Here is a 24,809-nt window from a genome sequence, read left to right as displayed (position 1 = left end):
GCTCCTCCTCTCTGCTGCTGTGTTTCTTATTGACATGGTAATCCTCTTGTCAACAACACACGCCGCCTGTGTTTGTAGAAACAGCAATAAGCTCGCTGTTTGTGTGTGTGAGCAGACATGCTTATCTGTGTCAGGTGTGTGTGTGTGTGTGTGTTTAGTTTCCGGCACTATATTTACGTGTGTGTGTGTGTAAGTATCCAAACATCAGTAATAACCTGTCTGTCTGACTGTCTGTCTGTCTGTTTACACTTGAAGGTGTCTCTTGTTCAGTTGGGGTGACGATACGACCTAATCGTTTATGAATTGAGAGCACAATCCGTGTGACACTATCAGAGAAACTGAACATGTTTATGAATAAAAGAGTCACGAGTCATTCATCCGAGCTGACACACACACACACACACACACACACACACACACACACACAAAGACACATACACACACACACACACACAAACTGCAGTGTCACACCCACTCCTCTCTCTCCGTCTCTCTCTCTGTAGCAGCTTTATTTCTAAAGGCCTCTCCTGCTACAGTTTGTTTATGTCGACGTCAAGATTCTCAAAAATGAAGGTAAAAACTCGGTAAATGAAGTTCTGCTGGTTCTCACTGAGCTGCAGCTTCACTCCTGCTGTGTTACCAAGTGTTTCATACTGTGTATTATTTACAAAGGCTGTGTTCTTTTCCCCCTAATTGCAGAGAACATCAAATCTCCCCTGTGGTGGAATTGAATGAATTGAATAAATTAAAGCGTCCTTTTATTGGCAGAAAATATGTGCAGAGAAATATCTGCTGATGCCGATAACGTGCCGATAATATCGTGCATCTCTAAAAAGTACTTTTCGATATTCACTGGGAACGTCTCCGGTTCAGAATCTCACGGCACCACACCTGTTTTAATGCTTTCTTCTTCTGTAGTTATTTAATGGCGGTTGACAAACAGCTCTCAGACGTGCTATAAACACCGTCTGGCGAGAGTACCGCTTTACAACCAGGCGTCGGTCTAAACAATGAAAAACTATATTTTTAAGATGAGATAAAAGTCGCATGAACTTTTCACTTCTTTATAAATTAATGACTTTTTGAATTTTCAAAATGTGTGACCCATCCCTAAAACAAACTGCTACACACACTAGAATTAATTGGTTAAAGCAGCTGTGAGGAATTTATTGTTTTTTATTTTTATTTAATTGTATTTATTTTTTTATTTTGAGCTGATTATGGTGCCCCCTTGTGGACAGAGGCAATACTCCCTGCATCATAAAGATCTTGTCCTGCTACTGTGTGCATTTGTTTTGGAAGCTGGTAAAAGAAAGATCTTTTAAACTCAGCTGTTTGCAGGGTGCAAAGTGATGACGGTGTGCAGCTATCTGTGGCTATAAGAAACACTAAAATGCATGTGCATGCTTTGTCATTGGGCTGTGTAATGAGTTGTCTCCCGTGCCAGTGATAAACACTGTATGTTTGTTTTGTCTGATTGATTGTAATCGTCTCATTTAGTTGATTTTTTGTGCTGAATCTTTGGCAGCGATTAAAAAGAGAAGTTGATTTTTGCAGAAATAATGTTACATTCTTTTTTTCTTTTATCTGACACAAGCTTTGTGGAATGAGACCGCTAACACACACACACATACACACACACACACACCGATACACACACACACACACACACACTCTCCTCTGTCACATTAGCATCAGCAAGAAGAAAGCACATTCTCTGCAGAGAGCTGATTGGTGTTTCAAATGTCGACTTCGTTTCTGCCGTGCTGTCTTCATTCATGGATTATGTAAAAATATGCAAGATTGACTCCAAAAGACATCCACACATACACACACACACACATACACACACACACACACACACACACACACACAATGCTGTACAAACAGCGGTTGCGCTCAGATTTAACTTGTAAAATTATTTAAATTCAGTCTTTGAAACACGCACATGATTGGATTGAGTTTATACATGTACACACACTGCTGACATTCAAACACATAATTAAACAGTCTCAGGTCATAATAACAGAATCAGTCACATAATTACACACACACACACACACACACACACACAGAGCACCGTGATGCTTTGAACCTTTCAAAGTTCAGGTAAGAGATGTTGAACACACACGCTCAGAAGACGCTGCCGTGTCATGTGACCTGGCTGCTGCTGCAGAGTCACACTGAGACACAGATGATCTGACTGATGACTCTGATTGTCTTTATCCAGGCATGATGATGAAGTGATGCACACACACACACACACACACACACACACACACACACACACACACACCCTGTTGGGAGCGCACATTTTCCACTTCCCCCTCCAGTCTCCTCAGCGACAATCTGAAATCTTTCAAACAAGCCTTTCAACCGAGTCGTCAGTTTACAAGGCAAACTGAGGGCAAACAAGTGATCCCTGTGGTTAGGAACAGGTGTGTGTGTGTGTTTGTGTGTGTGTTTGGTGTGTGTGTGTGTGTGTGTCCCATCCCGACACCCGCGCTGTATGCCTGAACCTCTGTTTGATTGGGACGCTGACTGGCAGCGGTAATGGTGCAGCAGTTCGTCTGCAGATGAGCTGGATTCTGTAATGTGGTGATGATGTCACCACAGGGGGCCTGAAGCATGCTGGGAAGGGGAGCTTCTATCAAGATGTTCAGATTCTCTCCTTCCAGTGATGATATTTGACTCCATGGGACTGCTGGTGTTTTGCTGAACATTAAGGAAATGGCTTTATGTTATCTGCTCGTCTTTCTCCGCTATGTTCATATTTTAGTGTTTAAATATTTGACAGATTTCTGCGGCTCCTGAAAGCATTAAACAAACATTAAAAAACAACAACAATTCCCAAGGTAGGAACTTTCAATCAGCATCTGTGGTAAAGATGAGAGTGTGATGTTTTAAGTAGTCTCGAGTTTACAACCAGCCGTAAGCAGTGAAAGAAGAAGAAGTTAGCAGGCACAACAAGGTCCATGAGATCCCCACACGTCTGAGCAACTGAGATCAACCGCCACAAAACACAGACTGTTTTTAGGTGTTTAGAAAGAAATGTTTCTGCCTGTTACATCATTCATAAATCACACTAGACACAGGTTTTGTTGTGTAACTTGTAATGCCCAAACTCGCTTTGAAAACAATTTGACATAATGTTCAAAATGTGTAAAAAAAAACTCCCAGTTATCTCACGAGATGCACACTGACCCAAACAGTCTTTTCACATCTACTAACATTGGGAAACAGACATTTGTCAATCAACTCATCATTTATTTAAAGGTAAATCAGCCTCCCTCGTATGAACACTCTATATTTAATTTAATATTTATGTCCTGAAGTTTCTGATTGACTGAATCCACAGTTATCTCCCCGGACACAATGCTGAGAGCTCCGGGCTAAGGTTTAAGGAAACTCACTCATCAGGCCCCACTGTGCAGAAGCTACCGGGAAGTAAATACCGTAAAATCCAGAATATAGGAAGCACCTGAATATAAGACGCAGTCTGTTTTGGCGGTATCACAAAAAATGTTTTTCTATAGCTATTTATTAAAGAGCAGCTCCAGTCATGTTTGAAGACATATTTAATGCTCTGCTTAAAATAATAAATTGTGTCTGATGTGTTTTTTCCGCAAAATACGTTTAGTTACCTTTTAAAAATCCTCCCAAAGCATCTCTTCTTTCTCCTTTCTGAGAAATAAATCCCACGTATGAACAGCGTGACCGCTGTGAACCGGCAGACAGAGCAGTTTGCAGGTTTCCCGCTGGTTGGAAACGCGAGAGGTTCTATAAGTTGATGAAATGAAAACTCACAGGTGATTGTCCTGATATTAAGTGGCCTCGTTATGGTGTGATTGAAAAATAATTTAGCTTTGTAATAAGATTCTCACTGATGTCTGTGTGCAGTTATGAGCACCAAACAAACAGAATGATTAGCACCAAATGGAGCATTGATTGTGAGCATGGATCCACAGGCAGAGCCCATAGGTTTGAATAATGACTGAAAACATCATTTAGTTATGAAGCAGCTCCATCAAACCTCCCACCATGTGTCCCGTCACTCTGCTTAAATCTTTATAATGCGTTAACACCGGTCTCGTCGCTCAGCGGAGGCATGAGAGCGTCTGTAATTGATACGAGTGAACTTAAACATCTCAGGCTTTAACTCATTCTGATTGGGCCGGCGGCTGGCGGTGATAATGGTATTCCTGTTTGTTCAGGAGATGAGCTTTTTCCCAGGGGAGTCTGGGAAATGCAAATGCTGTGATAATGTCACCAGAGGGGTCCTGAAGCTTTCTGAGATTACACGCCGTCATTAGAAATCTACTTAGATTACTTCCTGCCTCGCTGCTGAGAGGAAGACTTGGAATGAGTTCGGATTTCTTTTTCTGACACTCAAACTACTTTTTTAAGTATGAATGAAAAACTGATTTTATTCACACTTAAATTACATTTAAATTTGCTTTCTTCCAACTGGGGCTGTTCCATCCTTAAGATTAACAGAGTATCACCCTGTTTTTGCAAGTGACAGCGCCCTCTAGTGGTTGTAATAATTATGACAGGAGCAAAGGAGGAAGTCGGGTAATGAACGTGTGGTTTTTATCGTACCAAAGAAGAAGAAGGTTCCCTGATCTTTAATGGACACCTCGTTGGACATGATCTCTTACTCGTTCAACGTTTTGAGACAGTTTGTGTGTTTTTTCTTTCGGGCTTCTTTTCTTTACATTATTAGGTTTTTTTAAGAAGTTGTAGCAGAAACATTGACGTGTCTTAAAAAGACATTAAACTGCAGAGTAAGTGTCCTAATTTACAAACCTGTTTACTGCAGGATTTATAGACCGGCTGCAGTGTCTTCAGAAACTGTCTACATCAACACTAGAACGCTTATTGGAATTTATAGGGTTTAAGGGAGGACAAGGAAACATTGAAGTAAAAGGAATATATATTGTAAGCTGCGTTTTCACTGCAGGAACTTTCCCCAGGGCCTTGGGACTTTTGGAGGAACTCAGTTTCCACCGCAGGGACTCAGGTCTTAGTAAGGTCCCAGGTACCAAAAAGTACAGGAACCTTGCAGCACTGAACATTCCTGGTTGGCCGAGTACCGATGTGGCTTATTCCCACGTCAGCAGACTTTATTTTCTCTGGTCTGCAGAAAACAGGGACAGAAGCTCCTCGGACTAACGCAGAGTATCTTTGGTGAAAATGCAGCTTTTGATGATCATAAGTATATCTTATATTTCCTTACACTTTTGAATTCCATTTATCTTTCCATATAAAATGAATCTGCAGACACTCGCGGCTGTCAGCCTGAAAATGCAATCCCGCACACTGTTGGCCTTTGCAGTGTTACCAAACTCCCTGTCTCTGCCCTTGATTATTAGCACAATAAATCTCCTGCAGCTCCAGTGGCAGCATGAGCACATATGGGAATGTCAGTCAGGTGTTAGGCTGAGAAGCCGCCTGGGTTTCAGTCTGCCCTCCTTGGGAACATAAATAAAGCTGCTGAGTGCAGACTGTGGAGGCTTTTTACAGCCGAGCCAAACCGTAAACTTCCATCACATTAGTCGCTGCTCCAAACAGGCTCGCACACCAAACCCCTGATTGCCTGCAATCCCGTGATCAAACAGCAGAAAACACAACCCGCTTCAACATCATTGGTTTGGAGGAGTGCAATGAGCGTGATCAAAGGCTTATTAAATATAATTTTTATGAAAAGCGAATCACATTTTATTGGACTTTGATCTTGAAGCCTTTGAGGCAGATTCCTCTCTGCTGGTGAGCTGCGTTCACAGCCAGCACAGCTGCCGGACAGTGATTGATCCGGCTGCAGTGGCATTAATATGAATGGTAGTGTTCAGACATCCATCAGTGCAGAAGAAAAGAGCAGCAGCCATGATGGGCACAGTGTGTGCTCAGTGTATATCCATAGTGCAGGCGGAACCATGTCTTCTCTTAAGTAGGTGTCAAACTTTTAGATGGTTTTAAACGGTTAGAAAAGAACAAATATTTCAGCTGTCAGCTTCTGAAAGTTTGAGCATAAATTAATATAAAGTATTTATTCTAGCTTAAGAAATGTCACAACGCTGACACGTAATGCTTCTGCCTCCTTAAAATACCAAACAGCAGTGACAGTTGTAATGGCACTGAAGGATTTGGTCCTATAAAACCTCAAATGGAAAGAGAGTGCTGCGATGTACAAAAATGTGTTGATATTGACTTTAAAAGGCGTTTCATTCATTCAGGAACTCACCGGCCAAGGGGCGGCTCGGACCAGCCGAGCGGGCCTTTCTTAGAGTTCTGACCTTGTGCAGGTCTGTGAGGTCGTTCAGGTTAATACCTGCGATTCTGCCGCACACTTTTACAGTCTGTTTTTGTTTCTGAGGGAGAGTGAGCCGCACCAGCAGAGAAAATAAAAGAACAGATTCAATAAAACATGAATCCAGCAGAGCGTGCTTTGTTCCCATGTGTAAAATGTCACATAAAATTAATTTGAAAAAACCAACACATATGTGATCCACACACGAGTACCCATCGCCCTCTGAATGCCTCGCTGTTGCACAATAGCAGCAGCTTCATCACGCTTCCACCCTGCATTGGCACGTCCCAGCTACATCAGCATGAAGCAGCCAGTGTGTGCTGTGTTGGTCGAATGTTTCTGCATATTTCCTGTGCTGAACTGTAGATTAGTTTCCAGTGTGTCACACTTTGAATATTACTGCACAGAGTCAGTGCAGAAAAGCTGCATGTTTTACATTTCACTGGATGACTTCGTTCTGCAGTCTCGCTTCACTCCAGGAGGATTTCTTTCAACAGATAACTGAGTTTTATTTTTCAGCAGTCTGATTCACTTTAACCACCTTTGGGGTTTTTGAGGGTTGAGCCTGCTGATGGTCAATATCTCGTATGTGATATTGACTTATTTTACCATTTTAGCGCCTGTATGCCAAAGCCTACTATGAAAAGTATTGAGTGTTTCACCAGAGACTGTTTTCTTGGCAGAGTGGAGACATCAGAGTTTAGACCAGTGGATACCAATTTTCTAACGCTGAGTCCCGACAGAATGCAGGTTTCAGACTGGCTGCTGGACTGTCAGAGATCTGAAGACTTTCTACTGATTGTGACGACTCAACTATCCTCAAATATCCTCACAGATTGGTTTGTATGATATCGTACGAAAAGTAAAACACAATTTCTCAGGTATTTTGACACCAGAGCTTCGTCAGGGCCCAACTTTGCCATCACACGTGTAGCATCTGTTTGAAGGTCTTCGTTTTGACCTCCCATATGCTGCATGGCTGAGTGTCTAATATTGGCGCTGTCACAGTTTGGATATTTAAACAAGAGGGTTGAGGACCCAGATGCAGACTTGGATATTATGAGTTTAATTAACAAAAGGCAAAAATGCAAAAACAAAAAGCAGAGCAAAAAACACTCACAAACAAATCCAGGGAACACGAGGAGCTACGAGGAAAACTAACACGATGGAAGCACATGGACAGACGACAAAGATCCAGGGGTAGCACGACAGTGAACCAGCCACCAGACAGGGGAGCACAGTGACTATAAGCTTAGGAGGTGAGGCTAATCAGACACAGGTGAGACAGTCAAGGGCAGGTGAAAACAATCAGGGCAGGGCACATATTCAAACAAGCGGGAAACACAAAGGCAGGAAGTGGATCAACACGAGAGACAAATTGACAAGGTAAAACAGGAAATAATATCAAAACACAAATCAACAACATAACTAAACTAGAATAACTCATGACAGGCGCACATGGGTTTACGTTGGAGTAAGTTAAAAGCCTGGTGCAGCTCGTGCAGAAGCTAAGGGTTCCTTGTGTGTGTAGAAGCAGAGGGGCAGGAGGAAGCCTGGCTGTATACTGCGTTCCAAATTATTACGCAAATTGTATTTAAGTGTCATAAAGATTACATTTTTTGTTTTTCAATTAAACTCATGGATGGTATTGTGTCGCAGGGCTCTTTGGATCACTGAAATCAATCTCAGACACCTGTGATAATTAGTTTGCCAGGTGAGCCCAATTACGGAAAAACTACTTAAGAAGGGCGTTCCACATTATTAAGCAGACGACCATTTCCAAGCAATATGGGAAAGAAAAAGGATCTCTCTGCTGCCGAAAAGCGTGAAATAGTTCAATGCCTTGGACAAGGTATGAAAACCTTAGATATTTCACGAAAACTTAAGCGTGATCATCGTACTGTTAAGAGATTTGTGGCTGATTCAGAGCACACACGGGTTCGTGCAGATAAAGGCACAATGAGGAAGGTTTCTGCCAGACAAAAACATCAGATTAAGAGAGCAGCTGCTAAAATGCCGTTACAAAGTAGCAAACAGATATTTGAAGCTGCTGGTGCCTCTGGAGTCCCACGAACATCAAGGTGTAGGATCCTCCAGAGGCTTGCAGTTATGCGTAAACCTTCTATTCGGCCACCCCTAAACAATGCTCACAAGCAGAAACGGCTGCAGTGGGCCCAGAAATACATGAAGACTAATTTTCAAACAGTCTTGTTCACTGATGAGTGCCGTGCAACCCTGGATGGTCCAGATGGATGGAGTAGTGGATGGTTGGTGGACGGCCACCATGTCCCAACAAGGCTGCGACGTCAGCAAGGAGGTGGCGGAGTCATGTTTTGGGCCGGAATCATGGGGAGAGAGCAGGTCGGCCCCTTTAGGGTCCCTGAAGGTGTGAAAATGACCTCTGTAAAGTATGTGGAGTTTCTGACTGACCACTTTCTTCCATGGTACAAAAAGAAGAACCATGCTTTCCGTAACAAAATCCCCTTCATGCATTACAATGCACCATCTCATGCTGCAAGGAATACCTCTGCATCATTGGCTGCTATTGGCTCGATAGATATATATATTTTTATATATTTTGATCTTTATTTTTTACCCTCTGTGTGCTGATTCTTTCCTATTGTATTGTACTGTATAAGCTGCTGGAGACTGAATTTCCCAGAGGGAGTCATCCCAAAGGGATCAATAAAGTTGAGTCTAAGTCTAAGTCTATGGGCATAAAAGGAGAGAAACTCATGGTGTGGCCCCCATCCTCCCCTGACCTCAACCCTATTGAGAACCTTTGGAGCATCCTCAAGCAAAAGATCTATGAGGGTGGGAGGCAGTTCACATCCAAACAGCAGCTCTGGGAGGCTATTCTGACATCCTGCAAAGAAATTCAAGCAGAAACTCTCCAAAAACTCACAAGGTCAATGGATGCAAGAATTATGAAGCTGCTATCAAATAAGGGGTCCTATGTTAAAATGTAACTTGACCTGTTTAGATGTTTTTGATTGAAATAGCTTTTGATTTCAGTAAATATGACCTCCTAATGCTGCAAATTCAAAAGATGAGCATTTTCAGTTCATAACAACCTATAAAATGTTATAAAACTCTGTCGTGCGTAATAATTTGGAACAGTGCATTTTAAGTTTTTTATTTTTGAAAAATACTGTTATCATTGGGAGGTTTGTTCAATAACATTCGAATTCATTAAACTAACGGTTGATGACTTGAAAATTATGCTGACTGTCATTTGCATCGACTATTTAGGAAAATCTGAGAAAAATATCATTTACATAATAATTTGGAACACAGTGTAAAGTCCAGCAACACGAGCGATCAGGCTGCTTACGCAGAAACTCAAATGTCCCTCAGTTAAAGCCTCCACTTTGGTTTTATCGTAGTTCTAAGTACTAACAGTGATTGAGAGCAGCCTAACTGTTACATATTATGTTGTTTTCTTTTTCCATATATGAGTTTTGTTCCCATTAAACTCTGGAATAATCCCTGTGATTAGAAATGACCGGTGGGATGGATTGGATTCGGATGCTGATGGTGTTTTAATATGATCGCCATCTCATTGTCCTGCCATCAAATTAAATATCCAATAACTGCAGCAGCAACAAATGTGGGGAATGATGATGAGGCTGACCAGCAGTGATGAGGGAGGATGTGCGGCATTAACAGGATGTGTATTTAAATGGGAGAGCTCCTCCCATTGGTTTAAACAGCTGAGTGATATTGATTACAGTGCGCAGTTAAAGTATGGAGCTGTCAGCTTTACCCAGTGTGCCTTGTAATGAGCATAACAGTGATGACTGTAGAAATGAAGTGACATTTAAATTTAAATGACAATTTCCATGACATACACTGTGCCCGAGCGCTGTGTGTATTCACAATCTATTAACGCTCCATTCGCTGGAATGACAGTGATTGATGCTAATTGGAATGGCAATTTTTCCTGCCTGCTTTCTCTCTCCTGCGTTCAGAAACATGAAGATCCACCAATCAAATCAAGTAGAGCAGCGTCGTCAGGCTTTCTCTTCCTGTCAGCTGTAAACTTATAAACTATGTTCCAATTCAGGGGCTGCATTTAAAGGCCGATTGCGGCAGAGCGGCGCGTGGAAGGCTGTGCCATTTCGAAGGCTCCTTCAGATGCGGCCGACACATGCGTCTTCCTTTTCCCGGGCCCAGAGGATCCAGCAGGTGCATCCCTCACAGCCCAACATATCCAGAGATTCATTGTGCGCTAATTCAAACGAGATGGTGGACTCTTACGCGGCGAGGAATACACTTTAAAAACGTTTTTGGTTTCAACTCAATCGAATAGATAGAGATACAAAGCTAAAGGGCCCTTGACACAAATAATAACAGGTTAAGTTACATGACGTTAATTATGCTAGCTAGTTAGCTCGCTAGCTACCTGTTGCTAGGTGACAGGAGTAGCGTTTGGTGACACAAGGGCAAGGACGGGAACAGCTGGTGACGCAAACAGGAAGTCTCACAGAATGACTCATCCTCCGTAGACCGCGTCCTTCGAAGGCTGCAGCTCCTGATATGAGACACAGGTAGAGATTTATCAACATATTCACTGTATGAGCGCCCCCTGTCTTCAGCCTCTGTACTGCAAGTTTGCAGCTTAATATTCGGTGATGATCTTGATTGGTGACCCATTCATGAGACATTTTGAGGGAAAGTCCGATATATGTAAAACTTTGCCTCAGTTTTTAAAATATTTGGTTCAAAAGAATTTATAAAAACAAAATGTTTTGGAACTGCTTCTAAACATTTCTTCAGCTGGCAGCCGGCATGAAACAGGCTGTAATGTCTGCAACATAGTCCCTGATGGGTCAAAGTGCGTCCACTAAAAGTTCTTATTGTTTCCACTGACAGGCTCCGAGAGTTACTCTAAGTGTGTGACAACATCACAGAAAGGATCCCTACAGAGATAGACCTTTTTGTTAAAGAGGAAGAGGATTTTCTTTAACCTAAAAAAAGCTGTTATACTACTCTTTACAGCCACCAGACTCCATTGACAAAAAGAGTAATTTAACCTTGCAGAGCTCTGGAGTTGCTGATCTTTTATGCCTCAATCAGTTCAGGTTTTTCTGTGTGTTATGTTTTACTACACAAACAAAACATTGAATCCAAAGAAACCAATTAAATCACCAAAGTCGCACAATTACACCAACAAACTGACCGATTAAAGCAGCAGTAGATCAGCAACTGCATTGTTCTGCAAACTTAAATTGCTGTTTTTGTCTATGGAGTCTGGTGACTTTGAAGAGAGCAAAGTAACAGATAAAATACCTGAAGATGCATCTTAAACAGCAGTGCATTCACAGCTTATTTTATCATAAAATCATACCAGGTGAAATGATATATATAAAGCTGGCGCCTGGAGCTGTGGAGAATCGTTTGGGCTTTACCGTGTGCTTTCTAGTTGCCCGTGGAAGTGATTGCTTTGCTGGACTTCAGCTTCAAATAAATCACTTCAATCTATTATTAAACTTCCTGTGCAGCTGCTCGCTGGCTGACAGCGGATGATGTGGTTGTTCTCTCTTATATGAGCGGGGCGCTGCTGAAAAAGAGCACACAGTCAACAACCCTCAGATTAAAGTGTCGGACAAGGTGTGGTCACTGCATGAGAGAGCCCGCAGACATCTGTTCATATCAGAGCTCTTTATGAAGTCACTGTGACCATTTAAAGTACTTTCATTTTCATTTCCAGGACAATGCACATTAGTGTGGACGTCTATGAACACGACATCTTACTGTTATGCTACTCTTCATCCTGCTGCATCCACACTGCAGACAAAGCCGTATATATAAGCATGCTCCCTGTTTTCCTGGTGGGTTGTATCCCACTGAATTTGCCCGTTTGTTGAACTCATTTGATACTTTGTGTTTGCATTCATTGGAAGCGCAGCCCCTAAAGAAGAAGCATCTCATTTTCGAGCCGGTCCTATAGACACAAATTCAGACATAAAAGCAGCGTTACATAACAAACATATAAACAGTCACCTTGTTTACCCTCTCCCACCCACTCCTGTTTCTGCTTTTGGTTTGCTTTAATCTTTCTGCATTTTACATCCTTCCTACAAGTTCTTCTTTTGTTCTGTCTGCAGCTTTATGTTCTCCATGTTACTCCAGCTCTCCAGCGTCTTGTTCCATGTTCCAGGCGTGCACTCAGCGACTTCAGGGAGACTCGTGACCTCATTAGCAGACAATAATGGGGCTCATATTTACAATAGAAGTCATTACATACTGTACATTCATCGTCCTCCATTGTGGAGCTGCAGCAGAGATTCCAGCCCTCTGTCTGCACACATCTCACCATGTCATTGCTGTGAATGCTAACACTGAGTCTGTACTAATAGGAATGAACTCTGTTCAGACCCCTCCACTGCAGCGCTGCCATCAGCGCGTGTGTTCTGCTCTGTGGATGCCAATTATTATTACATTTAATCCAGTTTGAAAAGCATCATTCAGGCAGCACATGCAGGAAGCTGTGAGACAGGCAGGCAGACAGACAGGTGTGAGAGGCGTCATGATCAGTGTGTAAAATAACCTCTGACATTTCACAGTAATTTTCACTGTCTTATAGAAGTCTGACACTGGGTGCATTTCATTCTCCAACTTCTTTTGCACGGGCCAGCATTTTCTGTCAACCCCCTTTACAGCCAGTGCACCTGCCTACTTCATAAAACACTCTGTAACTGAGCTGCTTCAACAAGTATATTACGACTCTGTAAGTGATGTTTGATGGATTGGTTACAGACTGATTCTGTGATCATTTAGCATGAAGAAGGATTTGTCCAGCTGCTTCTGAGCAAACCACAGCTCAGTGTTCATTTCCAAGAGACGTGCTTTAATGAGAAAACAGAGAGACTCTTAAATGTGCCAGATTACGTCTGCTCGGCTGACTGTTGTCTTACTTACTGCTCATTGCGTAATGCTTATTTACTTCTTTATGATTTGAATTTGACTAGAACAAAATTAATTCAACAGATTTAGTTCTGCCTCTGGGACATGCAGCTGGGTAGAAACATAATAACGTCATTTATTGTGTACATTTCTTAAACTGAGCAGGATTCATTCAACAGATATCGTTCAGCTCCATGCTGCACAGAGGACACTAATCAGATCAATCCATTATTTTTACAATAGTTTATAGTCAGTATTTATGTCACAGTAGAAGCACGACTCAAGTGACTTTCAAAGTGTATTTTCTGTGTAATCAGTTTATTCAAATCTTGATTTATCATGTTTCACTTTGTCACAGAGCTTTGCTGCTGTCAGAACACATTAAACAAACACCCTGTTACATTCCTTTAATTACTCTGTAAGTAATTTCAGCTCATCTTACTGCAGCTTAAAGAAGTTTGTCTCCGAGCGTGCTACTTTTGATCGAGAGCGGTGCAAGACAGTGTGAAGATGTTTCTAAGGACGACACCATTTCTGTCTGGATCGTGTTTATTGGCACATTTTTGCTCTCAGTACAGTGTCTGTCAGTGGAGTCTGGTGGCTTTGAAGAGAGGCACCATCTTCCTCTTTAACACAAAGGTCTATCTCTGTAGGGATCCTTTCTGTAATGTTCTCAGACACTTAGAATAACAATCCCATTTAGCTGCTGCCTGCTGGAGCAATCTACTGGAACAATTCCAAACATGTTAACCATGTTAACCTTTTACACCAAGATAAACTCGCTCTTAACTTTGCGTTCACGTACACAACCGGCTGTGTCATAAACGTAATTGTTCACACACCTGTCTCTGCACTATGCGTGTGTTACTGGAGGTTACCTCTAGAGGGCGCACCAGAGAGCTCAGGCCGTATGTAACTACCGTATGTGCAGGATGTAAACAACAGACATTCTGAGATCACGGCAGAAACAGCTTCTGAGTGTTCGGTGGACAGAGCACACCGTCTGCACCGTCCCCGTTTCTCCAACATGTTCCTCCGTGCACGGACGTAACGTAACTTGTTTCCATTTAGTTTTGCAGGTTTCCGCGTCGACTTCTAAAACAGAACTTATCTGTCTGCAGCTGTTTGACGGGCATGTTTGTCTCTGTGCAGTGGCAACGACACATCGTACAGATGTCGATGATTGAGGACTTGATCTATCAGCTTGTCTTCAGAACTGTCACACCCCCTCTGCCTCTACACTGCCCCTACTGCTCATGTGCAGACTGCATCTTGCGTATTTTTTGAGGATGGCACAGCCGACGCTCCAGGGGACGCGTGGTAGCCGCCATGTGCATGCGCACGCGAACGTGTAGTTAAAAGCAAGTTAATTTCATGCGTAAGGAAAGCCTGCAGTTGTCGCTACGTGTTACACAGTAAACATGTCTCGTCGAATGCTTCAAGCTAACATTTCCCTCTAAACATACAAAAGCCTGAATCACTCTTAAGTTGCTAACAGCAGATTTTTTGGGAATAGCAAATGAAACAGGTCGTAGGGGAACACACTACATTATGCAACCTCGCTAACACTTTGAACACATACTACGACATGTGCAGCCACAGCAGCATGTGAAAAATGTAGCAGGATTGTGTGCTTGATGAAGGACAGCAGAGGAGCTTATTAGGACGAGGAGAAATGAGAATATTTAGAGTGAAATATGAAGTGTTTTTGCTGCTTTGTCTCCTTCAGCCTTCATACTCCTCTCTCTGCTTTCAGTCTCTATTTCTGTTCCAGTTGTGTGCAGCTCGCTGTAACACCGTGGCCTTCCTTCTCCCTCAGCCTTGAGTGTGTCTTTGTGTGTACATGTGTGTGTGTGTGTGTGTGTGTGTGACTGAAAATGCATGTGGCATGTGCGTGTGTTTCTACGTTAGTGAAAATGTAGCACAACATCCCCACCAACAGGATGGAGGGTGCAACTTCTGTAACATAAACCGTCAATATATACCTCCGCCCTCCTCTCTCATAATCCCCTTCTCATCCTCCCAGCCCTGTTCAGCCTCCTCTTCTTCTTTTCATCAGCCTCCTCCTCCCATCCACATCATCCTATCATCCTCTGCAAAAAAAAAAATGTTTTCCTTGATTTCTCTTTTTTAGCCTGTTTGCTCCTTTACATTTCCTTCCTCTCTCCCTCTCTCCTCCCTCTTGTCCATCTCGCTGCTAGCTTCCTTCCTCCTGCTGAATCCTTGCCGTTGCCATTTATCTCAGACTATAAGCACAAATGTCAGCTGACATAATTAAACAGTGTTATTGTGTTTGTGCTTATGAGTCTGAATGTTGGGGGGTTTTTTTCTGTATGACTGATTAAATGTGTATGTGAGGGACAGACAGAGTTAATGAGTCGTGTTGTGTCTGTACGCAGTAAACATCCTCTCGTTGGTTGACCTTTCCGCTGTCGGCTCCAGATGAATGTTGAAGTCTTCTCCTTTTACAGTTGTTGCATTAGGACTCTTTTGCTGCACTGGTTGCTCGGGGCACGTAACATTTTTCATGTTGGTTGCAGAAATGTGTAAATCTAAGAGCTGACATTTCTGTAAGTGCTGACAACAGCAACATCTTGTGCATCCATGCATGTCTGCATCTCTGTAAGGAGCGGCTGCTGCTCCTTTTCTTTTCTACTTCACTTCTGTTTCTGACTCGCTAATCATTTTAAAGTTACCAAACGTTAGCATTAAAACATGTTAAGCTAAGATGGCTAACGTGGTCAACATCCCCTGATAAGCATTGTCATTACGAGCAAGTTAGCCTGCTATAGCTAGCACTTAGCTCAAGAGCTGAGCGTGGCTGTAGTGCTGTCGACTGAGTCTTGAATGTTTGGAAAGGTTAGGAATTTGCTTTATATACTCCAAAAATGTTTAAATAGCCTCTTTGAAATGAAACAATCACATCGTCATATTTGTTTGTTTTCTTATTCCACCTTCGTGTCTCACTGATGGAAAAATGACAACGCGTTTTGTCCTCTGACCTTTGTCAGCTAGCTAACTGCTGTGTCTGCTCATCAGCTCCGAGATAACAGGCTGTTGTTTTAATGACAACTGCTCGGCTGCCGAAAATATCAAACATGGCTTTGAGAGGGGACAGAAACAAATGCACTGACTGCAGAGGAGAAATCGACATGTACACGCAGGAGTTGGCACGAGTCTGGTTTGTCTACGTTTTTGGCTCAGGTGACTTGAACTTCCAGGAAGCGTTCTTTAACTCTTGAAAGGAGTTTTTCGCTGGTTATGAAACAGACTGAAATTAATTCTGATGACTCTATATGACCTACGAACGCAAACCAGACCATCAGCGACAAGATTGATTATTCTATAAAGTTATTTTTAATGCCTGAAACTGCTGGCGGGGGGGGGGGGGGGGGTTGGTGTCACATGAAGCGATGATGTTTACACTTTACATATGACTCTTAAAGAAGGCCGGGTGAGATTGTTTGTTAAAGCACCACTTAAGCATGTACAGGACAAGAGATAAGAGGTACGGCTTTGTCCACAGGGGGCGCCAAAATCAACACAAACCTAAAGTTCCTCACAGGAGCTTTAAATGCTGTTCAGACTTTTATTGGAGAAGCAAAAACTGTGACGGCCTTCGCCTGGGCGTGCACGCTTCTTGCAGAATCTGGGCTGGGACAGGCTCCAGCCACCCTGCAAACGATTTCTGAGTCAAAGTAATGGACGGATGGGTAACTGAAATGTATTGGACTGTGTTTATTTGTGCTGTCATTAATGCCTGTGTGGCTGTGTTCGTAGTAAAAAGATGGATGAAGATGCAAACAAAGAATGAAGATGCCGATGCGCTCATTAGTGTTTCTGCATGTTTCTACCTCCATGTTATTCCACTCTACAGGCCGACAAGTCATACAACTCAATCTGCATGTAAATGAACGTGTCAACTCTCAATCACATTTCATTATCATCTCATATCTGAAACCAGGACGTGTCCCTCATGGATGTCCTTCGATCATGTGTGGTTATATATGTGCATACATACATGTATTATTAAACATTTCAAACCTCATTTAAATACGAGGCCAACAGAACGAGCAGGACACTGAAGAGAATATCAGATGTCATGGAGAAGAATGTGTGGGGTGAATGCAGACAGAAGAAAAAGATGGAGGTTATTTGAAGAGACAGAGGAAGAAAGGATCTTATTAGGACAGAAATGCAGAAAGAGAAACAGAGTGATGGAAAAGGGTTCAGACAGAGGACAAAATGATCAGAGGATGGATGGAAAGAGGAGAGGATGGAGAGATGTTTTGTGCATCAGAAGAGAGAGCAACAGCTGGTTTTGAGAGGAGACAGACTGATAGACAGACGGGGAAGATGGGGGAGGAAGATGAGAGGAGAGATGAAGAAAAGGAGCAGTGCAAATTAAATGAGGCTGTTGGTGGAGAAGAGAGTGATGAAAAGACGGAGGAGAGGGCGACAGAGAAAGGAGAAGTGCATGTAGTCTGAAAAAGAGTTGCTTTGCATTTCTCTCACGCTGAGCCGGCCTGACGACACAAATCAGATCTGTTCTCAGAGCAGCAGAGATCCTCAGAGACGCTGCAGCAACGTGCACCCAAACCCTCCTGCGAAGGATAAGATGCTCTTATAACTTATATGCACTTTAGCTCAACCAGTGCCTCATACAGCTACTACTGAATAACAAACAGCAGTCATTTATCAAAGACATAATTTATGGATGAAACAATGCACCTTCAAGCAAGGGAGGACTGGTTCATATGAGACAGCTGTTGATCCGTCTGTCACTGTCAGAAAGGCCGGGCTGCAGTTATGTTATGTCGTTATGTCGTCTCATACACGATCCTTCTCTCTGGTTTCACACCGGTCACATGACATAGACGTCATCACCCCGACCTCTCGCTCGCGGTGAATGTTCCTGACATCGGCTCACCTGGACTTCTTGCAGACATCTTACTCGGATGCTGGCAGGAAAAAGTCTGCATAAAGTCGGGTGAAAAATTTGGCCATTTGTGTTCGCACATGCAAACATTTTCAGAAGTGCAGAGCATGTGTGAAAGGGGCGTACGGTATTGATTCCTTCCTGTGGATTGATATGTATATATGTTTATTCACAGCAGCAGTCTGCGACACAGAAACGATAGACCATAGAAAGCCATAATTGAATTGAACAATCCTGTGTACTGAACTGTTACTACCTGGATCGGCTGCTTGAACAGACAGGTGAACATAATATGACATAAAGAACTAGTTTCTACGTTTCTGTGCATTTTCTGACCTTTGAGTTCTTTTACTCCTCAAAGACAAAGCTGCAGAGATGAGCTCTCAGACAAAGGTCAAACACACGTACTGAACAGTTGTTATATATATTATTATCCTATCGTTTTATTCACTTTGAGTTGACTGAACTTCTGAGAGGTTTAAAATCTTCTCATACAAGTGTCACACGTGTGGACTCCAGTTGCCCCTCTGTGCCCACATCCCCCTCATGTGCACGCCCACTCACATCTGAGTGCAGTCTCAGCTGGGCTCCTCCTCCCCATCATTTCCACTGAATTTCTCTCATTCCGTTACATCTCTCCCATTACTTCCTCACATTTAGCCTGTGTGCTGCGCTCGGCCCCGTTATGAGGACATGTGCAGGCTTCCTGTTGTGCTTCCGCGCTGCAGTTGAGGCACAGTTTGAATATTTCAGCACCGTGAATAAAAGAGCGTGACTGTTTTTTCCGCTGTTATTTGCAATCGACCTTCCTCTAGTCACTCACCATCTATCTCAGAGCTACTTTTTTTCAGAGAGTGTGCATGTTTGGATGTGCGTACCCATGTGTGACTAAGTGTGTGTTTCTGTGCCGCCCTCTTTGCATGTGTCACCCCTGCTTGTGTGCGTTTTCTTCTCCTCCTCGTGCACTGAGCTGAACGCACAAACCAAAAGGAGAGAAATCAATACCAACGTTAATGTTTTCCTTTATTGCCTTGGCTGCAGACGCAGGTTTATCTCATATTTATGCACAGAAACATCTACGAAATTTATGAAGTGAGACAGACAACCCACATAGAGGATAATTTGTGTTCTCTAATGTTCTCAGTTTGTAATCATGGGGGTGCAGCGAGCGTAATTGATGATATAACTACTGTTTACTTTTACTTCCCCAGGACGACTTAGTCAGCAGAAAAGAACACACGTTAATTAACCCCCTCTGCTCTCCCTCTCTCCGCTGCTGTCACCCCCTGCTCGCCTCCCCTCCTGCTTACGTCCTCCCCTCTTTCATGAAGCCTCTATTATGCAGTCCAATACAGTTTTATGGATTTCTGCATTGTTATATGCTGAGAAAATGTCCTGATTCACAGTATTTTCACATTATCTGCAGCTGTTATCTCACATGCTGTGTCACCGTGAGGAATAATCTGTATTTATACAGTCACACAGCAGTGTGAGAGAGGCAGAGACGACTATCTGTGCATCAAATCAAGAAGCTATGATTTAGCCGAAGCATTTTGAGATTCAAAACTAAGTAGGAACAGCAGACAACGGGATTGTGTGTGTAGATAATATGAGATTGAAACCGTTTTTGAATTGTTCCAGTAACTTTCTGCCTCAAAACGGTTTGTAACGGCTGCAACTGCATCCTTAAGTCCACTCAAAGTTCTTGTTGTTTCCACTGACAGGCTCAGATTGTTCTTCTAAGTGTGTGACAACATGACAGAAAGGATCCCTACAGAGATAGACCTTACATCGCTCTCTGCAAACACACTAGACTCCATTGAAAAAAACTTGTATTTATGTTGCAGAGCAGGGTAGTTGTGTTTCTACCTGTGCCTTGATTAGTTTGTTTTTTGTGTTATAGTTTCTGAAAAAACTGTTAAACTTGAAACACCAAAGTAACACAATCACATTTATCTACAGAGGAAGCAGTAGACCAGCAACAAACTTTTTTTTATTGAGTCTGGTGTGTGTGCAGAGAGCGATGTAACGTCTGTGTGTGGTTAAAACAATCATCTTCCTCTGTAACACAAAGGTCTATCTCTGTAGGGATCCTTTCTGTCATGTTGTCACACACTTAGAATAATCTGAGCCTGTCAGTGGAAACAACAAGAACTTTTAATGGACATGCTTTGATTTGACAGTTGATGCGATCTAATGGAGCAGTTTGAACTTACTTGTCACTTACGCACTTCTCCATGTAAAACAGGACCATGGTTTAGTGCAGCTAAAGAGTTTTTTCTGCAGCAACAACCTACGTAAACTGACTTCTTCTGTCGTCTCTGTTTCTGTGCTGCAGCAGGAGAGAAGCCATGGATGTCGCCTCCTCGCTGCTCTGCCCTCTCCTCCTCGTCCTCCTGGCCTCCCTCCCCTCCGGCTCCTCCTCCATGCTGTGCCCGAAGCGGTGCACCTGCCAGAACCTGCTGCCGTCCTACACGGTGCTGTGTGCCAAGACGGGCCTCCTCTTCGTCCCGCCCAACATCGACAGGCAGACGGCCGAGCTCAGGCTGATGGACAACTTCATCACAACTCTGAGGCACCGTGACTTCGCCAACATGTCCAGCCTGGTCAGCCTCTGCTTTACATGCATGCTTACTTTGATTCATACAAGCACAAGCTTTTGATACAGATGTTTTTGTGGTTTTCAGGGAGCCGCTGTCGTGAAAACAAACTCATATAATCTCATTAAAGTGATTCCATTACGAACAAAATACCACATACATAAGATACATCAAAGCTAAATGATGATGTTCTTAACTATGATTATGGGTACTTAACTCTGCTCTCTACAGAGCTCAGGCTTTAGCATCTATGACTCACTGTCATCATCGTGACTTACACTTTGTGCAGCTCACAGAACCAGTCATAACAACGGAAAGACAGTCAGTCATGATAAATCCCGGCCCTGAACAAGCTGGCCTCAGAGAGACGAGATGTTTCAGTGAGAGTTTACCTGACGCTGCAGGTCCTGCAGCAGCAACAAACACAAACATGTGGCTGCAAGGGAACAGAACTAGTCAAATCAAGTTTATTCATGAAGCACATTAAAAAACAATGTTGACCGAAGTGCTGTTCAACCAAGAGCATCCACATGCACAATAATACACACATAGTAAATGAAATAGAAGATAAAACAGATAAGAGCAGAGATAAAACCATAAACAGAATCAATATTAAATAATTGCCGAACAATTTAAGATAAAATATTTAGAGTGCAGCTCAACTGGAACTGAAGCCCGTCGAGAAGAGATGGGTCTTTAGCAGCTTGAAAATGTCAAGCGACCATGCAGCTTCGATATGGATAGGGAGGCTGTTCCATAATTTAGGAGCAGCCGTCGCAAAGGCACAACTGGACCGACTATTTTGGAGTCTAGATCTTGGGACTTGTGCTCTAACTGGATTATGATACTGCAGGAGATCAACAAGATAATAAAGTGGCATTTCATTTAAAACCTTAAAAACAGTCAACAAAATCAATCCTGAAACGCACAGGAAGCCAGTGAAGGCAACGTGTCCTGACAGGCCTCTGGCCCTCTGTGAGGTCTTGTTAGGAGTGATCGCCTCAGCTGCTCGGCACCGATTCATTTTATTACAAGTAAGTTTCTCCACCAAGTTGAGCCCAATCGATTCTTTAGACTCATAACAGATTATAAACTGATTACTGGTCTAGCGGCTGATGTATACAGATTTTGCACAGATATGACACGCAAGGTCCTGAATGTCAATCCTTCTTAAATAATAACTTTATAAAGATTCGCTCGGCTGTGATGCCACGTGCAGCGGACTGTGCTGAGAGGACGAGTTGCAGCACACTCTGCTGGATACACAATAACCAAACCTAAATTTCACCAAGCATTGTTTTTTGTTGTTTTCTGGGCTGCACAGTGGTGCAGTGGTTAGCTCTGCTGTCGCTAAAAGGTTAGAAGGTTCCTGGTTTGAATCCCGGTTCAGACGTGGTGGGCATTTCTGTGTGGAGTCTGCATGTTCTCCCCGTGCATGTGTGGCTTCCCTCCGGGTGCTCCGGCTTCCTCCCACAGTCCAAAGACATGCTCGTTAGGTTCAGTGGTGACTCTAAATTGCCCGTAGGTGTGAGTGTGAGCGTGAAAGGTTGTCTACGTCTATGTGTCAGCCCTGTGATTGACAGGCGACCAGTCCAGGTGTAGCCCCGCCTCTCACCCAATGACAGCTGGGATAGGCTCCAGCCCCTGAACAGGATGAGCGGTATAGATGATGGATTGATGGATGGTTTTCTGCCTTTTATGTTCTAAAAAGTTTTTATATTATCTAATATCAGTAAACTTACATGCATGTGGAAATATATGTACATGTAATGATGTATAGTCTAACATATTGCTCCAATAACTTATGGAACACATATGGAACACCACATGTTTACATGAACATGAACACATGAACTGTCATTGAAAACATTGAAGCCAAAACATTGAGGAGAGTTTTCGTGTTTATTTCACTGAATCCTGAGAAAATTAGGAACATCTGCTCCTTCCAACACAACATATTGACTGCAGTGAAATCTATAGCAATTAATGTGACTGTAAGCTTCACCGCTCGCTGCATAAAGAGACAAACACCAACATCATGAGACTTAAAGCCAAATAGAGCCGCTCGTCTCAGCGTGAGACTTCCTCAGTGATTCCTCTGCAGTGTGAACACAACAGCACAGATGATGTTTGCTCACACACAAGGCAACGTGGGAAATGGAGTTCCAATCATTTAGCGGTGAGCGTGCCACAGATGTCATCTAGGTGCTTTTACCAATGCGTGAGTGAGTGGCCTTTTACCGGCTGCTTATAGAATATATTTCTTTACCTTCACATGTATGGAAAGACTCAGCAGCATACAAACTCCTAACTTAGGTAGTTTATTTTCTAATGGCACTATTTTATATTAATGAAGACTCGACTGACCCGCTGTACACTGTAAATTAATAATACTATTATTAATGAAGGGAGGAATGGTGCTTAAAGGCCATCCTGTAACCCGACTGCAGGGTGGATCCCTGAGTGTCCAACCTGCTGAACCGTTCTTAAGTGAAACATTAACTCTATATCATCCCCAGGGTGGCTGCACATTCCTCACCCTGACCTTTGACCTCCCTGAACAGGACAGACAGAGTGTCACTCTTAAATATGGCACATTGATTAAAACAAGAAAAACCATAATGAATTATTGCTCACATGGAATTAAATCAGGAACTTTGTCAGACTTGGAGATACACATGGAGAAAGCTTTGTATGTTTCTGTGTCTGTCCAGATCCACCTGACGCTGAGCAGAAACACCATCAGTCAGATCAGACCGTACACCTTCGCTGACCTCCAGGACCTCCACGCTCTCCACCTGGACGCCAACCGCCTCACCACGCTGGACGACTCCCACTTCCAGGGCCTGGTGAACCTGCGGCACCTCATCCTGGCCAACAACCAGCTGCACAGCATATCAGAGGGAGCCTTCCAGGTACGATCACCACACCTGAAACCTTTCCATCAATCACATCTGATGTCAAGACACCCAAACAAACAGGTTAAAACATCTGGAGCCCAACTGTTCAGGTTTCTTCTCTCAACTACAGCTGCTTAAACCAGCACCACTCTGATATGACTGCACATCTCTTGCTATTACAGCTACAACTTACTCGACCACTACACTACAGTTACTAATATTTAACAAAATGTCAATATCGAAGTGAAGCTAATATTAACTAATGTCCTTACTAGTGGTTGTAGGGTGTCCGGGCTCAGCCTTAGAGCGAGGGTCAGGAGCTCGGACATCCGGAGGGAGCTCAGAGTAGAGCCGCTTCTCCTTCGCATCGAAAGGAGCCAGTTGAGGTGGTTCAGGCATCTGATTAGGATGCCTGCTAGGTGCCTCCCTGTGGAGGTTTTCTGGGCACGTTCAACTGGGAGGAGACCCCGTCATAGACCCAGAGCTCGCTGGAGGGATTATATATCCCGCCTGGCCTGGGAACGCCTCGGGATTCTTGCTTAGCCTGCTGCCACCGCGACCTGACCCCGGATAAGTAGAGAAAATGGATGGATGGAAATTTTGCATCATTTACAAAATAGGTTAAATACCTGCAAACATATCAAATGAAGTAAGGCAGCTGTGTCAGTGGCCCTACACTTCAAAAACCAGGTTCCCCCCTCGAGCAGAAGATTGACACGTGCAGGGCTCGGCGGTCAACACAGCAATAACACTTGCAACAATTAACACGTGTTTAATGTTGCCAAGAGGTCACAGTTCAATATGTTCAGGCACAAAAAAGATACAAACAATGGTTTAGTGTTTAAATACCTGCTAATAAGCATGCGTTAAAAAGGTTATGTCTGTGTCTAATTCATGTGCGGTCCCTTACTGAGGAAGAGAACTTCAGTGTGTTGGAACAGACGTGGTCATCTCTCTTCATTTAACATCCAAGTTTAATCCAAAAGGAAGAAATTAGAATCTAGTTAGTTCGATAAACAAAATGACCCATCCACCCTCAGGCCTTTTACTGTACATTCAGTTTGAAACTCATATTTATGGTGCGACAAATTTAGTTTGGCCAATATGCACCATAAAACTAGTTTAATTTATATTCTGTTTATGAGTGTGTG

At 43.1% G+C, this 24,809-nt stretch overlaps 1 protein-coding gene across 4 annotated transcripts in view; it reads left to right on the top strand.

Moving 5' to 3' along the window:
- Positions 1–24,809, top strand: part of LOC138597198 (leucine-rich repeat and fibronectin type III domain-containing protein 1-like protein) — a 211,170-nt gene that overhangs the window by 130,506 nt on the left and 55,855 nt on the right. For 3 of the 4 annotated variants that reach the window (XM_069668765.1, XM_069668764.1, XM_069668767.1), the window contains exons 3-4: positions 20,497–20,764; positions 23,473–23,673. In XM_069668765.1, the coding sequence (XP_069524866.1) occupies positions 20,510–20,764; positions 23,473–23,673 (456 nt within the window). In that variant the 5' untranslated portion in view covers positions 20,497–20,509. The remainder of the gene's footprint in view (positions 1–20,496; positions 20,765–23,472; positions 23,674–24,809) is intronic. The other variant, XM_069668766.1, reaches the window with a different exon arrangement.

The sequence above is a fragment of the Semicossyphus pulcher genome, unplaced genomic scaffold (genome assembly GCF_022749685.1).
Source record: "Semicossyphus pulcher isolate SPU_LCO1_2020_fin unplaced genomic scaffold, fSemPul1.0.p SCAF_19, whole genome shotgun sequence".
In the NCBI taxonomy this organism is placed as follows: Eukaryota; Metazoa; Chordata; class Actinopteri; order Labriformes; family Labridae; genus Semicossyphus; species Semicossyphus pulcher.
This window is presented reverse-complemented; position numbering and strand designations above follow the sequence as displayed.